This window comes from Vitis vinifera, chromosome 5 (genome assembly GCF_030704535.1).
Source record: "Vitis vinifera cultivar Pinot Noir 40024 chromosome 5, ASM3070453v1".
Lineage (NCBI taxonomy): Eukaryota > Viridiplantae > Streptophyta > Magnoliopsida > Vitales > Vitaceae > Vitis > Vitis vinifera.
The window spans coordinates 17,404,659-17,421,984 of NC_081809.1; the positions used below are offsets into that span (position 1 = coordinate 17,404,659).

General features: G+C 33.8%; 1 protein-coding gene across 2 annotated transcripts in view; it reads left to right on the top strand.

Moving 5' to 3' along the window:
* Nucleotides 1–6,066: 6,066 nt before the first annotated feature.
* Nucleotides 6,067–17,326, top strand: part of LOC100250380 (beta-galactosidase 9) — a 152,041-nt gene continuing 140,781 nt past the window's right edge. The window contains exon 1 of one of the 2 annotated variants that reach the window (XM_002263349.4): nucleotides 6,067–6,432. In XM_002263349.4, the coding sequence (XP_002263385.1) occupies nucleotides 6,259–6,432 (174 nt within the window). In that variant the 5' untranslated portion in view covers nucleotides 6,067–6,258. The remainder of the gene's footprint in view (nucleotides 6,433–17,326) is intronic. The other variant, XM_059736995.1, reaches the window with a different exon arrangement.

Genomic DNA, 17,326 nt, shown 5'->3' on the forward strand with positions numbered 1-17,326 from the left:
CTACATCCACCACCAATCCATCGTCTTTGTCTTTTCCTCTCCTCTCCACTTTGTTTTCAATTTGAGACATCCATAAATTTTTTATAGATTTACTATACTCTCATTTTATCTCTAGAATATGTATCGTTAAAATCTTATTATAAAAAAAATAATCGATAAGAAATAAAAAGAATAAAATATTTTTAATTACTTTAACTACTAAGACTGTCGATTAAATTAATAAGACAAAATCTAAACAAGAACAAAAATTTGTTAGTATGTTCTCCGTTGAATGGACATGATTATATTTTATTCAACAATGTTGATTAATAGATGTCTTACATGACACATTCCGATGTTATGTATTAATTTATTAAATATTGTAGATGATAGTTTTTTTGTGAATATATATATATATATATATATATATTATTTTACCTTTTTTTTTTTAATTTTATGAATGTAAAGGGTTTAAAGCATTCACCTTTATTTTATAGCCTTTTTACGTACGATCATTTTATCTTAGTATACAACATTATCTTCATACAATACTAATGTGATGTATTTAAATGAGATAATCTATGTTATTTTGAACTTGTTTATCGATAAACTCAATCATAAACATTATGAAATTGCTTCATATATTAAATATGTTTGAATGATCTGAAGGAGTAGTTACTAATCACTAAGACAAAATAGTATTGGAATTTATAAATTTATCATATTTGAAATCATGCGTTGTGAGGATAAAAAAAATAAGTAGAATCAAAATCTCAAAGAATTGATGGTCATTTTTCATAAAATCAACTATTACTTGTTTGATGCATAATTTGGGGTGGTAATATGATACTATGGAAAAAAATTCTATCAAAATTTTGGCAATTTATTGTGATTTTTTCAAGGGGAAAATTGGCTCCTTTGCCAACTATGATATGTGTCCTTATTATTTGTAATTGCATGTGCTATATTTAAGTAAGACTTTGATATATCTATATACACATAAATATTAAAATAAAACTGTAACATAATATTGTGAAATATTTATGCACAAAATTAAGTATTAAAATATAATTTTAATAAAGAAAATAGTTTTAATTATCTTATTTTTAACTCTGATTTGCCTAATTTTTAAAAATATAAAACCATCATTATGATAATATTTTTAATACGTTACATATAAAAGTATGAAGTCTTTGTAGACTCTTTTTTTTTCTTCCTATAATGCCCTCTCAAAAACCTAACTTAATTTCCATCCATAGACATAAAAATCACAAGCAATCCAACATGTACCAAATTTGATATAATAAATAAAAACATCTAACCATTTAAAATCCATATATGGCAAAACTACCAAACAAAATCCAAGCACGCTTGATCTAACAAAAAAAAAAGCAACAAAAGTCTACACATATAAAGATTTTTTTCTAATATAGATTCTTAAATTCATTCATTAATTCTATAACTATCATTATCAATTTACCCAATCTCTTCAAGGAAGTTTAGACATCTATGATAGGAAGAGACATATAGATACAACATCCTCGTTGTATCTCATAGGATTGCAGGACTATGTAAACATCTATATGGTTAAGAGGAGCTCATACCCTTCCCATTTTCATGTAGACACAACATTTTCATTGTATCTCATAGGATTGTGAGAATAAATAGACAAACATTCCTTATGAGGCCAACAACCTCTTACATCGGGGTCGAGGATGGACTCTATACCATTTGTAATGACTTACATGTACATATTATTCATTCTGCACCAAAGAGGCTCTTATGACTTTAAAATGCGTTTATATGGTTAATAGAAGTTTATACTTATATAATGTTAGAAACTTTTTCTCTTATCTGATTTGATATATCACAAAAAGAATCCTTAAAGTTAATGATATAGGCATCAAATTCTTATATATGTGGTTGAATGAAGAAACTTTCTCTCTAACCCCATCTTATTGATGACATCAAGTAAGTCTTGAGTTGGCACATGGTCAAGCACTTCAATGGCACTTGCTTGTTAAATATAAAATAACTAAATAGTAATCAACCCAACATACAAAGCAAAGTGTAGTGTTTTAACTTTTAAGAAAACGACTTTTAATTGTGCTGAAAAAAAAAAATCAACTATTAGGAAAATGACTTGGGCGGTTGGTAAATTACAATTTCAAAAGTGTTGTGAGTTTCAAAAATAACATTTAAGTTTTTACTAAACTATATTGTTAAATATGTTCAAAATTTAAACAATTTTCAATATTTCAATATAAAAATCAACATTTAATTAAACAAATCATTATATTATTTATACCCTTCATTTTTTTTGGTCAAAGAGAATAAGAGAATAAGAAAGGAAAAAGCTTTGTAAAGAAATCGTAAAAGAAAATTATTTGAAGATATAATAGGTAATTTAAAATAAAAGGTCTTGATTCTTGAAAAATTACTTTTGAAAAGCTATATTCTACCTACTTCTAAAAACTATTGCTAAAGCGGCTCCAATTATATGAGAATAACTTTTGACTTGCTCACCAAACAAACTCATTGTGCAAAATTATAGTAAAAGTGATTCCCAAGGGCTTAAAATCAACCCCAAAAGAGGCCCACTAGAGGATTTAACCACCAATTCCAAAGACTGACATCCTTGAGGACTCGTCTTGTTTGGTTAACCAAAGTCTAGCTAGTGGTTGACTTTAAAGACTGATGAGAAGGTTGAGACAATGGTCGGTTTGTGTCTTCTAGATACCGCTAATCATGTTATAAAGTAAGTCATGGTCGATATGCATTTCTTCTTCTTTGTCCAGCTCTACCACTCCTAGTTTCATATTTGAGATTCTGTAACAAGTATCCTTGGATGATGCTTCCTAGTCATCCTCTTCTTCGTAGTAACCTCGTACAGAATCACGCAGGTTGATAGGTTATATAAATCTCCAAACTTCTTTGAACCTTTTTCCTAAGTTTAAAATTCAACATGTCTTGTGTTAGATTTGTACACAAATTTCACAAAGTGTTGTAAAAATAGATAAAACCATAAAAAAGATAATGCAAACAAAAATTTTATTAAAATTATTAAATTATGGGGCATAATCTTTGTGGTAATATTATTTTATAAAAGAATATTTTTATCTAATTTTTTCATCTTTATCACAATTTGAAAGACGATAAAAAAGTTTTCTTTGTTGAAAGGTTAAAAATACGTGTGTAGTTCTTTTACGATTTTTCAGACTTGTAAAGAGATTTTGTGAAACCTCATTTTCCATGTGAAGTCGTTTTTATCGATCCGAAAAAGTCCTCTATTAAATGAAGTCTCCCTTATTTATAGGTAAAATTAAGAAATCAAAATTTGAAATTCCCTAAGATTCAGTTGCTTGATTCTAGCAACTTGTCTTTTCCATTAAAAAAACTTGTCAAGAGAATATTTATTTATTATTTATTCTCTTTTAACTTTGAATATTTATTTCCTATAAGAATTTTTCAATAAGAGTATTAATTTTTTTTAATTATCCTTTGACTGTAATTGAAAGATTTAATTTTATTTAAAAGATTAAATTTTATAATCTTTCAAATTTGATCGTATGTCATCTTTTAAAATATACCATGTGTCAAATGTGTGTAATACCTATCACTTGTTGATTCCAAATTTTATCGAATTGAGGAACCACATTTTTTTTAACATCGATTTAGTGATAATTTATTTCATTAAAATTTTTTATGTTTACAAGTTTAACAAATTTACTCTCAGCATGTAACATGTAATCTACATCCATTCGAACTTGTTATCTCTTGTTTGAGTTTTGGCAAATTCATTAAAAAAAACAAGAAAAAAAAACTTCTAATTACCATGAAAAAGTTGCTCCATTAATCAATTAGGAAAAATAATTAACTTTATGTAATTATTACAACCTAACTCTACACATTGTATGGTAAACCGCCTAACATGTTTGATTGTTGAAAATGTGCCATCTCTTGAAAATAATGAGAACTTTGAAGGCTAACATCCACATGGAACTCATGTGCAGTGTCAATCCACTTCAGGTAAGGTTTGTTGAACATAAATCGAGGCATTTGGCTGGCTAAAGGTCCACACACCTCATAAACAATGTTAGCAATTTGTTCCCTAGTTGGCGTCACTAGTCCCAAAGTGCATATTCCCTTGTTGTTGCGTGATGAGGGCAATATTAATGGGCTACCTCATTGGAGCCCATATTGTGCCTTGGCCCCTAATTTGACTTAACCGAGGAATCATGCCTGTTATCATTTGTTAGGTGATTGAATTGTTGTTACCAGTTCCCTTACCCATTGTCTGTTTGAGGCCATCATCTTTTCTTGTCCCTTGGTAAAACAATGAGTTAGGTCATGTTTCCTAACTGCTATTATGTTGTTGAGTTGCTTATCTCGGTTTATTTTCTTATTACCTATCTTAGACTATGACACCCTCTTGCTTCCCAAGCATTTGTCTCATGTAGTTGTTGTTAGTTTCATGCCCTAAGATTAAACACCACCTTGTTCAACTCTCACTACCCCTAATTTTTTCACCAACCTCTTAAGTATCTTGCCTATTTAGCCTGTTCTATTGGTTGCCCTTTGTGGTGACTCCAAAAATTATCCTATCGGCTCCTTCTTTTTCCCCATTTTCCCTATGACTGGTTGTGTATTTTTGCCACTTTGCGTGTTTAACTCTTTGAATTGATCAAGGATTTCATTGATCTTTTTTTTATATCTTCTCACATATTTTCTATTTTACCATTGTTATTTGTCTCAATTACTTTTGGATCCTTTCTTCTTACCATCATACCTTCGTAAGGTCCCATTGGGTATATAATAAATGTGTTCCCTCTTGGAAACATTCTTGGCACAAGGATAATGAGAATGCCAATCCATGTAAAGCATGTAAGAGTTTAGTTGAACCTAGATTGTATTGAGTGATTAATGACTTAGGATTCTTGTAAGGAGATGGAAAGGAATTGATAGAGATAAACGTATTGGACAAATGTAAAAACAAATGCTAAATAATGGATAAATTACATAGGATCAGATGTGTGTTTGAGTTTGTGATTAGGTGAATTTTAAAACAATTTTCTCTTCTGATTTGGATAGAGTGATATTATTCCTTATTTATTATTTAGACATTACTTTTTTATTATGCCTTATTTGCTTTTTTTTTTATTAGCTAATTTCTTTTATTCGAAGATTTTCCTTGCACCTCAAATTTTTACCTTGTTTTTTTCTTTGATTAATTTTGATTTATAAATCTACTTTCTTTCCTTATTCAAGCTTCAATAAGGTGTTTTGTTCTCCTATTTTGATGGCCCTCGTCATTCATCTTCTTTTGTACATGATTTTGGTTGACAACTACAACTTTTTAACCATCTACATTATTGATAACATTCATGGCTATAACTTTTGGTGTACCAAATAGTGATTTTGCATACGAAGGATATAAGAAAAAGTATAGAATTCGTTAAGAGAGGAACAATGAAGAATATAAAAGCCGGATTTTACACATGACATTGATGTATTAGGTAAATTAATATACACAACAATCTCTCTCCTTAATTCCTAACACATTAAGGTTAAAAATTTGCACAATGTTGGACCTAACGGGTCTAGACCCTTCCTTAGTGTCCATTATGCTATATTTGCATGGTGTCTACCTTTTAGGTGCAGATAACATGATATGAATCTTTTTTTTTTTTTTTCCCTCATTTCTCTTGCCCTTTTTTGTTTATTATGATTTACCATTTTTAAACAATTTCTTAATTTTTCCTAATTATTTTTCAACTTTTTTCACAAGTTTTTTATTTTTAGTCAAAATTCATTTAAAAATAATGCTCAAAGATATTTTCTCTTTGAGTTTATTGTTAAATAGAAAAGGGTTGAGAGAAAAAGGGAGGAAAGTAGATAAGTGTGCATGAGTAGAATAAGAAAAGTATTTTAGGTATATAACAAATTTATGGATAAATGTAGTAATAAGATTAATATATTAAACTGAATGGGTAAATAAAATTAATATAATTATAATTTCTTTATTCAAAATAACAATTTACAAATTAGTTTCTATGCAAATTTTTTTAACCAAAGGAGAAATTGCAAGGCAAGGCTCAACGGACTGTCTCTATTGGTGGACAGTCCCAGTCCAAAATCAAGCGGCAGTTGCTTACGTGCCTGCGGGTGGGCCACACACCCATACTTCCTCTTGTACTCCACCCCTACCTACTGCCGTTCATCTCTACACTCATATGTCGTCTCGTTCTTCGCCATAAAAATTCTCTCCTCTCCCGGAAAATGTTTCCCGGCAGAGCTTTGTTTGCCGCACTTCTGTGTTTTTCTTTGACAATTCAGCTGGGCGTGTCGTTCGCGCCTTTCAATGTGAGCTACGATCACAGAGCTCTCCTCATCGATGGCAAGCGGCGGATGCTTGTTTCCGCCGGTATTCATTACCCTCGGGCCACTCCCGAGGTACCCACACCACCACTTTTGGTTTTCTTGGGTCTTTTTGATTGCTGAGAAAAATTTTTAGGATACAAAGTGTTGAATCATTGGTTTTTTTATTTTTTATTTTTTTTATTTGATTAAAATTTTAAACCACATTCCCCCTTTTGATTTCCCTCTTTTGCTTGGGCACAGTTTGGTTGCCGAGAAAACTTGGGAAACAAAACTTTAGATTCTTGCTGTTTTTTCTTTACTTCATTTGATTGAAATTTTAGTACACTCCTCCTGAGGTGTCCCGATCACCCTTTGGCTGTTCGGCAATGGCTTTCCTCTATTTTGATTTCCTTCTTGTGGTTGACTTGTGCCTTGGTGGCTGCAGAAAAAAAATTTAGGATACAAAGTTTATAGTCTTTGTTTTATTCTGTTTGATTAAAATTTAAGATACAGAACAACCAAAAATCTGGAATTGGATTTGTCTTCTTGTCAACAAAACCCCTTAAAAGATGGAAAATTTGATTTCCATTATTCAGGGCCTGGGAAATGAAAAGACCTTTATTCAACTGAATTTAGTACAATTGATTTGGATAAAATTTAAATTTCATATCCTTTTCTTTTTCTATTATGAGATATATGCGAGAAGGATTGTTTCTCCATGTTTGTTTACCTTATCAGGGATTAATTTTGATAGGCTATTGTTTGGTTCTGAAGCGTTGTGTTTGTTTTGATTCACCATGTAAAAGATATTTAACTCATTTTATTTTGATTTAGAGAATTATTAAGTGTTTATGAATCGATTATAAACTTGTGACTATATAGTGGAAGGATTTTGCCAGAATGCTTTCTGTTGTTTATAAACTGTGCTATTCCTTTTTGTTTTTAAGAAAATCTGGACAAGGAAAACTTGGTTAAGATCTAGAAATTCAAACCATAATTTGAAGAAATTCAAATGGGTAGGTTGTTTAAATCTGGGAACTCAGATGAATCTTGGATTCGGATGAGAAAAACTATTGTGTGAACTTTAGCACTGAAGCTTCTGGTTTTGTGATTTCTGTTTTGTAGTTTTTATCTTCATTTCATTTTTAAACTCATTCTCATTAAACAAATTTGTTTCCAGCCTTGATATTTCTTATTTTAAAGATAAAAAAAATAAAAATGCATTGAAATGCCCCTAGACAGGCTGTCTTTTTTTCTTTTTGTTTTTTTGTTAGCAGTTGCTTCGTTTCAAGAGATACTCGAATAATTTCTTTATGATAGGGGTTTTCATTGCCATGGAAATGGTATTGGAAATTCCATATGTTTTCCATGTCATTGAAACAAATTCATTTGTGAATTTTTCGTCATCCAATGAGCATACTTTTTAGGATTTTTTTTGCAGTTTTCCTCAAATGACTGTATTTATTCTTTAGGTTTTTAAAAGTACTCCTTTGTGGTAAATTTCATGAATTCATTGTTTGTTTATTTCTTATTTTAGTTCTTTTATTTATTTATTTTTAGCTAGCATTCAGAGCAAATATATTAAAAGAGATCCAAAAAAAAAGGGCTGCACCCTATGTACATAGCAAGTATATGTGAAAAACCAAACAAAAAACCCAACATGTAACAACCAAGAACAAGAACAAGAACAAAAAAAGAAAAAAAAAAGACACCCATAGCTACCTGCAACTAAGACCATCTAAGAAGTCAAGCATCAATGAAATTCCCAAATCTAGCGAAGCGTTTGTCCATTCCAAGAGGGCTCTAATGGGGTTCTCTTTTGATCTCTGATATGAGAGCTTTTCACCATTAAAGATTCAATAGTTACGCTTTTTCCAAATGTACTTGAACAAATACATAGGAGCTATTTGTCAAACAGGTGTCTCTTCTTATCCAATCTCTTAAACTTTCATTTAGAAAGCAAATTTCTAATAAGCTCTAGAAATGCTTGTTTCAAACCAAAGATTGCTTAGAGAAACATCCATAACTCCTTTCTTCTCTCACAATGAATCAAGCCTCTTTCAAACCAAAAATTGCTAAGAGAAACATCCATAACCCCTTTGTCTTCTCACAACGAATCAAGATACGGTCAATAGACTCTTCGCTCTTTTTGTAAAGACCACATCTATTAATCATCAACTACCCTCTCTTCATTAACATATCAATAGTTAAAATCTTCCCCAAACTGCTTCCCAGGTTGAAAAACAAGATCTCATAGGAGCATGAGAACCTCAAATTTCCTTAATGGGAACCTCACTCTGGATTCAGTGGACAAAGAACTGTAGTATGACTTTACATTGAAAAAACCCTTCCTACCCTCTTTCAAACCATGATATCTTCTCCTACGTGACCTATCAAAAAAAATCTTCTCTTACATTTTGCACTTTTGCTGTATATATAAGTTCCAAAAATTAGGAGACCCCCTCCATTTCCTAATTCTAGAAGGGTCTTTTAAATTGCATCGGTCACTCACCTCCATTGTCTCTCCTTTCCCATAGGTCTGCAACTGTGGCAGTTTGATAAGAAGCTAAACTAAACAGCAGAGGAAAAGCTTCCTTTAGACTGATCTCCCCCATCCAGCTATCTCTCCAAAATTTTGTTCTTCTACCATTTTTAATCTATATGATTATCCTATGGCTGAAATCCTCCTAATCTTTTCTAATGTCTTTCCCTATACTTGTACCTAAGGGCTCCTTCACCTCACAAGAAATCCACTCTCCCTTCCATTTCCCTGAATTTCCCTTTAATGATCTTCCTCCATAAGCTCTCTTGCTCAAGAGCCAACCTTTGCTACCATTTGGCAAGTAAGGCTTGATTGAGAACCTTCAATCTTCTAATACCCAAACCTCTTAAATTTTTTTCTTTGCAAACCTTAGGCTTGCTTACTAAGTGCATCTTGTTGCATTCTCATAGATTTCCCCACAAAAAATCTCTTTGAATCTTTTCTAATTTGTTTATCACCTTCTTAGAAATAGCAAAGAGGGACATAGAGTAGATTGGTAAACTTGAAAGGGTACTCTTGATAAGAACTAATCTACCTCCCTTAGACAAATATTGCTTCTTCCAAGAGGTTAATCTCCTATTGAATCTTTACTCAATAGCATTCCACATAATAGAAGACTTATGAGGCTCCCAAGGGTAGATCGAGATAAGAAGTGAGAAACTGCCTAACCTTGCACTTAAGTAAAGAAGCCAAACCATCCACATTCCCTACTAGATGAGCTTACTCTTTTGAAGGTTAATTTTCAAACTTGACATGACCTCAAAGTCAATAACAATCCACCTCCAATATCTTAGTCGATCCAAATTAGTCTCACAAAAAAGAAAAGTATCATATGCTAATAGTAGGTGGGGGACTTGGAAACCTTTTTCCCATCTGCTTCTACTTTGAAACCATGAATAAACCCTCCCTACTTAGCTCTTGAGATTAGGTTGCTCAGAGCTTTCATAACTAACACAAAAAGATAAGGTGAGAGAGGGTTACTCTACCATAAACCTCTTCCAATCTAGAAGAACTTTGAAAGGAAACCTTCAACTAACACTAACATCCTTATAGAAGAGGCACAAAATTGAATCCAATTTCTCAATTTCACACTAAAGCCCGTTTTTTCCATCAATGAAACGAGAAAGTTCCAACCCACATGGTTGTAAGCCTTTTCTACATCCAATTTGCAAACTAAACTTACCTTAAAGCTTCTCTTCATGGAATCAACTACCTCATTTGCTTACTTCCCGCAAAGGCATTTTCAAAATCTGACGCCACCTTCTCAACCACCCTCTTTAGCCTATTCACTAGCTCTTTAGCAAGAAGTTTATAGATATTACCCACCATGTTGATTGGATTAAAATACTTAATGTCATCCGCCCCTCCCTTCTTAGGAACAAGAGCTAGAAAAGTGACATTGAGATTGTGCCTAAAAACCTCCTTTGGATGAAAATTCTTGAAAAACAACATCACCTCCTTACCCACTATAGGCCAACAAAATGTCCAAAAGGCCTTAGAAGAATCATTTGACCTTGGCGCTTTGTCCCCATTCATCTCAGAGAGAGCAAATAACACCTCCTTCTATAAGGAAGGAGACAAAGACCTATCTCCAAAATAAGCAATGTAAAGCCCATGTTACTCTCCGAACCACCATAAGAAGGCTTCTTTGAGCTAGGACTAAAACACCTTGCCATTGGTCTCCTCTTTGTTGAAGGATAGACCATATTGAGAAATTGATAAAATCTCTCCCAACACCTTTTTGACCGTCATAGTGAGACCATGTTGTTTCTCAACGAAGGTTCATCCCTTTTAAATCTTGGTGGCCCATTTTCACCTTTCTTTTGGAAATGATCCATTTTGATTTAGGCCCCTCCATATATAGCCCACTAGCTAGCTTCTAGCTCAAATCCATATGCCTAACCCTTTTCCCCGAGCCCAAACTCCCTTCACTTAACCTAAGCCTAGCCAAGTTGGCCCTTACCATCCTATCCTTTAGCCCAAGCTCTCTAGCCTAAGAGTTCTATTTAATTAGCCGAAGATTTAGCCTAATAATCCCACCCTTTCTAGCTTCCTTATTCAAACCTATGATATCAAAAAGGTTAAAACTGTTGGAAAATAAGAAATCTTCTTTTTTACTCATGGAAAAAATATGTGTATATATGTATATATATACAACTTTCAAACTTGTACAATAAATGTAAACCAAATAAGATAGTTGACCTACTCCTAAAATTCTTTCTACAAATCCTCTAAATTACAATTTTCCTAATTTATATGGTCAACCAATTGAAATATGCACAACATCAGGAATAAATCAAATAAACTACATGAAATTAAGAACATTTATTTGATATTTAAACTTTTAATGAATTCATATATCGACTTAAATAAAGTATAAGATGCTTATTACTATCTACAATTCAAAGCATTTTATTAGTTATATTATCTGCAATGACTAAAACTAAATATAAATCTAATTAATGTGAATAAATTTAAAATTTTCAAATGGTGGAAGAGAATATACCATGAATTTTTTTTTTCAAATGGTGGAAGTGACAATACATCTCTAAGGGTGGGAGAATTACCTTGATTTGAAGCACGCTGTTGAGTTTGCCTATTTACTTCATGTCTATCCTTTACTTACCAAGGTCAGTGAGATTGAGGCTGAAGCAGATTTAGAGGGATTTTCCATGGGGTGGTGGGGCTCTTGAGGGAAAACCTCATTTGGTAAGGTGAGTGACTGTTTGTTCAGATAAAAAAAAGGGGGTTTAGTGGTTAAGAGTCTTACTATTTTCAATAAGGCTCTCCTTGGCAAATGAAACCGATGTTTTGTAAAGGAGAGAGAGGCTTTTTGGAATCAAGAAATAAGGGGGAAGTATGGGGAGGATCGAGGTGGCTGGTGTTCTTGCGAAGTAAGAGGGGGATATGGTGTGGGGTTGTGGAAAGCAATTAGGAAGCTTTGGCACCTCATTCACAGTAGGCTCTCCTTTGTGGTGGGTAATGGGCAGAGGGTGAGTTTTTGGAGGGATAAGTGGTGTGGCGACACACCTTTGTGTGTTTCCTTCCCCTTTTTTATTTGCCTTAGTTGTTTTCAAAGAGGCTTGGGTGAAGGATGTTTGGAGTGTCTCAAAAGGTTGGGGGAGCTGGAGTCCTCGTTTTATTAGACCTTTCAATGATTGGGAGGTGGATGAGGTGGAGAGGCTTTTGTTATGGCTGGGTGGGAAGAGAGTGAATTTGGTTGAGGAGGATGGGGTGCTATGGCCGCCAACAAAGAGTGGTAAATTCTATATAAAGTCTCTTTATAAAGCCTTAGGGCCGGAATCTTCAGTTTACTTCCCAATGAAGATCATTTGGAATTCCTGTGCGCAGCAAAAAATAAGCTTCTTTGCTTTGGAGGCCTTGTGGGGAAAAGTTTTAACTTTGGACCAAATTTAGAAGAGGGGTTGGGCTTTAGCAAATAGGTGTTTTCTTTGTCATTCAAATGAGGAATCCATGGATCACTTACTTTTTCATTGTGTAAAGACAAGGGCTTTGTGGGAGATGTTCTTTTCTCTTTTTAGAGTTTTGTGGGTGGTCCTTTCTTCAGTTAGGGAAACCCTCTTGAGTTGGAATGGGTCTTTCGTGGGTAAGAAATGTAAGAAAGTTTGGAGAATGGGCCCCTTCTGCATTTTTTGGACAGTTTGGAAGGCAAGAAACATACACACCTTTGAAGACGACGTGTTGTCGATCCAAAGGCTAAAAGGTTCCTTTGTGTACTTATTATGGTCGGAGACTAACTTGTTTATAAAAGATGGTCCTTCGACGTTAATAAATTTCATCGATTGGGTGGGTTCTTCTTGAGGGAGGGGTTGTCTATTGTATATCCTTTTGGATAGTTTTTTGTTTCAACTGTTAAGGGGGTGAGTGTATCTTTCTTGTATTTATTGGGCCGCTTTTTTAGCGCCTCTTTTTAATACAATTTCTTTTCTTATAAAAAAAATATATACCATGTAAAAATTATTTAATACTTATTATTGTCTATAGTTCAAAGTATTTTATTAGTTATATTCACTTCAATGGTTAAGACTAAACATAAATCCAATTAATATGAATAAATTTAAAATTTTCAAGTGATGGAAGGGATTATCCCATGGAAAAATTATTTAATAAAATATAAAATACAAAATAATAAAAACTTAATTTTATTAAAAAAACAATAAGGATAGAATAAAAAGGAACAATAAGTAAGGATATTTAGTATATTTTATAAAATATTTTATTTTCTTTTTAATTTTATTTAACTTAATAAAAGTAAAGGTTAATTTCACTCATTTGGATTAAATATACTACGCTCCTTAAGGTTTGCATTAAATACACTTGGCCATTATTAACTTGAAATTTATTTAAATAACTCCTTTCTTTTGAGTTAAAATGAAAGTAAGTAAAATTAACAAATGAATGGGATATAGTGACTAAGTATATTCAACCCGAATCTAAAAGAAGGTGAGTGGAATTAACTCTATAAAGTAATTTTTTTTTTTTTGTTAATTTTGTTTAAATTTATAACATTATTTTTGTGTAAATTTTTTTTGGTGGTATTTAAATATAATTATTTTTTATATATAAAAATTCAAAATAAAATTTATATTTTTATAGGGGTTCATTTTAATTTTTTAAAATCTCTAATTATATGTAAGGTTTTTTTTTTTGGGAATTTGATGAGGGATAATAAAAAGTTATAGAACAATTTTGAGATTTTGTTAATTTATTGATGGATAATAAGTTACATGACACATTTGAGACATGTAAAACAGATGAAAAAGTGATATTATGAGTGATTGGAACATTGGCTTTACCACTAATGGGAGTCAAAGATCCATTAGCAATCTCTACTTTTTGGTTATTATAATGTGAAATGTAGGATAGACAAATATTAGACTCTTTAGTCATGTGATAAGTTGCCCTTGAATCGATAATCCAAGAGTTAGAATGAAGAATACTTGAAGTACTAAGAGTTGTTTTAAAAGTACCTAACTGTGCAAAAGCACAAGAAGTGGAGGAAGAGGAAACATTAGATTCTTGTATAATCTTATACAAGAGATCTAGTTGTTCTTTTATAAAAGGGAGATTGTTTGAGGTTGATGTTGAACCTGGTGTCTCAAATGATAGTGCATTCATTGCTTCACACTAAAATCCTTTGCTGGTTCTGAACTGCTTGTTGCACTTGTGGCTGTCCTTGGCCCTTGATGGTGGCTTTCCATGCAATTTCCAACAAGTCTCTCTAGTGTGTCTTGGCTTATTGCAATGATCAGACCATCTACTCTCATTTTCTCCCCCTTTTGGAAGTCCAAGATTGCTGTCTTGAATTGTATTGAGTGCTGAATTCTCTTGTGGAGTTGGTCCCGTCATGACAACCCTTCTAGACTCTTCACTACACATAGGAATAAACTTCATGTAAGGATGGAAGAGGATATTTTCCAAGTATTTGACCTCTTCCCGATCCAACTGTGGATTTAATCCAGCCAAAAGATTAAAGATTTGATCCTGTTCAATCATCTTAGCTAGCCTTGTTGCATACGCATATTCCATTTCAATATGTTGATAGAGATCCAACTCTTGCCTCAAGACTTTTAATGTGTTGTAGTAGGCTATCACTGAGAGATCTTTCTGCTTAGTGTCATAGATCATGGTCTTTAGTTCATGGATTTGAGCAGTGTCTCCTTTCTTTGAGTATGTTTGTGACACAATGTCCAAACCTCCTTAGCCAAAGAAAGAAACAAAAAACGTTTGCCAATTTCTGGTTGCATTGAATTCAGCAGCCATGACAATATCATGGAATTTTCAGCATCCCATGATTCAAAAGATGGATCAAATTGTTTTGGTACCTCAATGGTACCATGTAAACATCCCATTTTCTCTCTACTTCTAAGGAAAAGTTTTGCTGATTATGCCCATTGAGCTTCTCAGTTGTAATCTGGATTGTGGGATTATTGAAATGGGTTGTTGTCTTGGGTTGGTTTGACAAGATTCCAGCAAAAGTTTCTTCCGTCCTTTGAAGAAGAAAACCAAGGAAGAAGTAGGGGATAAATAAGGGTTGATGGCAATATAAGGTTGTGAATATGATAGGCAAGGCTTGGCAATGAAGGTGAAGAAGAAGAAGGAAAATCTAGTAGGAAATTTTTTTTCAGCTCTGATACCATGTTACAAAATAAGAAATCTTCTCATTTGCTCAAGGAAAAAATAGTCCAGGTATACGTATAAGTTTCAAACTTGTACAATAAATGGAAACCAAATAAGATAGCTGACCTACTCCTAAAATTCTTCCTACAAATCCTCTAATTACAACTTTCCTAATTTATATAGTCAACTAATTTATATATGCACAAAAACAGGAATAAATCAAATAAACTTCTTAAAATTAGGTACAATTATTTGATTCCACCAAAAACAACCTTTTTGCTCCCACTCTCACCATGATTTGATAGACTCATATTCATAGAACAATGGGGCCCATCGGTTCAAGGTTCCATGAGGAGCTACCACCATTGTATCTTCATTGCCATGCACATCCTTTTTACCAAAATGCTCCACCAATGGAATGCCCATCTTTGGACATCTCTGAAATGAGGAACTGGAACATCCTTGGCTCTCCACTTACCCACCAAGCAGCTGCTGAAGGCCTGCCTTGGAGACAGGATTCTGCCACCTTGACCCATGCTACATCACTCAAAATTTTTGGATGATTTTTTGGTGTATCCGCATAAGTAACTCCTTCCATAACAAATGATCTGCTCCCTGAAGGTCCTATGGGTGTAGGCTTGCCCTTGCCTCCACTGACCCCATCAAGGCCCTCAATTCCCATCTCCCACAACTTTCTACCCATAACAGCATGAGGGACTTTGATAGTTTTATTAGTGAAAGTGAATTACTTGATCCACCTCTTAGGAATGCATCTTTCACTTGGTCAAATATGCAAGAGTCTCCCGTGTGCAAGAGATTAGACCGTTTTCTTTACTCAAATGAGTGGGGGCAGCTATTTCCCCAAGGCACTCAAGAAACCCTTATCAGAAGGACCTCGGATCATTGGCCAATTGCTTTGGATACCAATCCGTTCACGTGGGGCCCAACTCCTTTTAGATTTGAGAACATGTGGCTGCAACATCCTAGTTTCAAGGAGAACTTTAGAAATTGGTGGAGGGGTTTTCAAGGAAACGGATGGGAAGGCCACAAGTTCATGAGGAGATTACAATTTGTTAAAGCCAAAGCGAAGGAATGGAATAAGCTGTCTTTTGGAGTGCTTAATGAAAAGAAAAAAAGTATCCTCAAGGATTTAGCTAACTTAGACGCCATCGAGCAGGATGGGGGTCTCACCTCTGAATTGTTAGGTCAAAGAGCCTTAAGAAAAGGGGAGCTAGAGGATTTAATTTTGAGGGAGGAAATCCATTGGAGACAAAAAGCTAGGGTGAAATGGGTTAAGGAAGGGGATTGCAATTCTAAGTTTTTTCATAAAGTGGCTAATGGCAGGCGAAATAGGAAGTATATCAAGTCATTGGAAAATGAAACGGGCTTAGTGTTGAATAATGTCATGAGCATCACAGAGGAGATCTTACTCTACTTTGAAAAACTCTACGCGAATCCTATAGGAGAGTCTTGGAGTATTGAAGGTTTAGATTGGTCTCCTATTTCGGAAGAAAGTGCAATAAGTTTGGTTGCCCCTTTTACAGAAGAAGAGATTTCTAAGGCCATATTTCAGATGGATAGGGACAAGGCTCCGGGGCCTGATGGCTTTACTATTGCAGTATTCCAAGACTGCTGGGATGTGATTAAGGAGGATTTAGTGAGAGTGTTTGCAGAGTTTCACAGGAGCGGAGTTATCAATCAAAGCACTAATGCCTCTTTCATTGTTCTTTTGCCCAAAAAGAGTACGACAAAGAAAATCTCAGACTTTAGACCCATTAGTTTGATCACTAGTCTCTATAAGATAATAGCCAAAGTGCTCTCAGGGCGTCTAAGAGGGGTCTTACATGAAACCATCCATTCTACTCAGGGAGCTTTTGTTCAAGGGAGACAAATAATGGATGCAGTCCTCATAGCAAATGAGATAGTGGATGAGAGAAGACGATCAGGGGAGGAAGGAGTCGTCTTTAAAATTGATTTTGAAAAGGCTTACGATCACGTAAGGTGGGATTTTTTAGATCAAGTGTTGGAGAAGAAGGGGTTTAGCCCTAAATGGAGGAAATGGATGAATGGATGCTTGTCCTCGGTTTCTTATGCAGTATTGGTGAATGGAAGCGCTAAAGGGTGGGTTAAGGCATCAAGAGGATTAAGACAAGGAGACCCTTTATCCCCCTTTTTGTTTACTTTAGTAGCTGATGTATTGAGTAGGATGCTTGTGAGAGCAGAGGAGAGAAATATGTTGGAGGGCTTCAGGGTGGGTAGAAATAGAACTAGGGTATCTCATTTGCAATTTGCCGATGACACCAT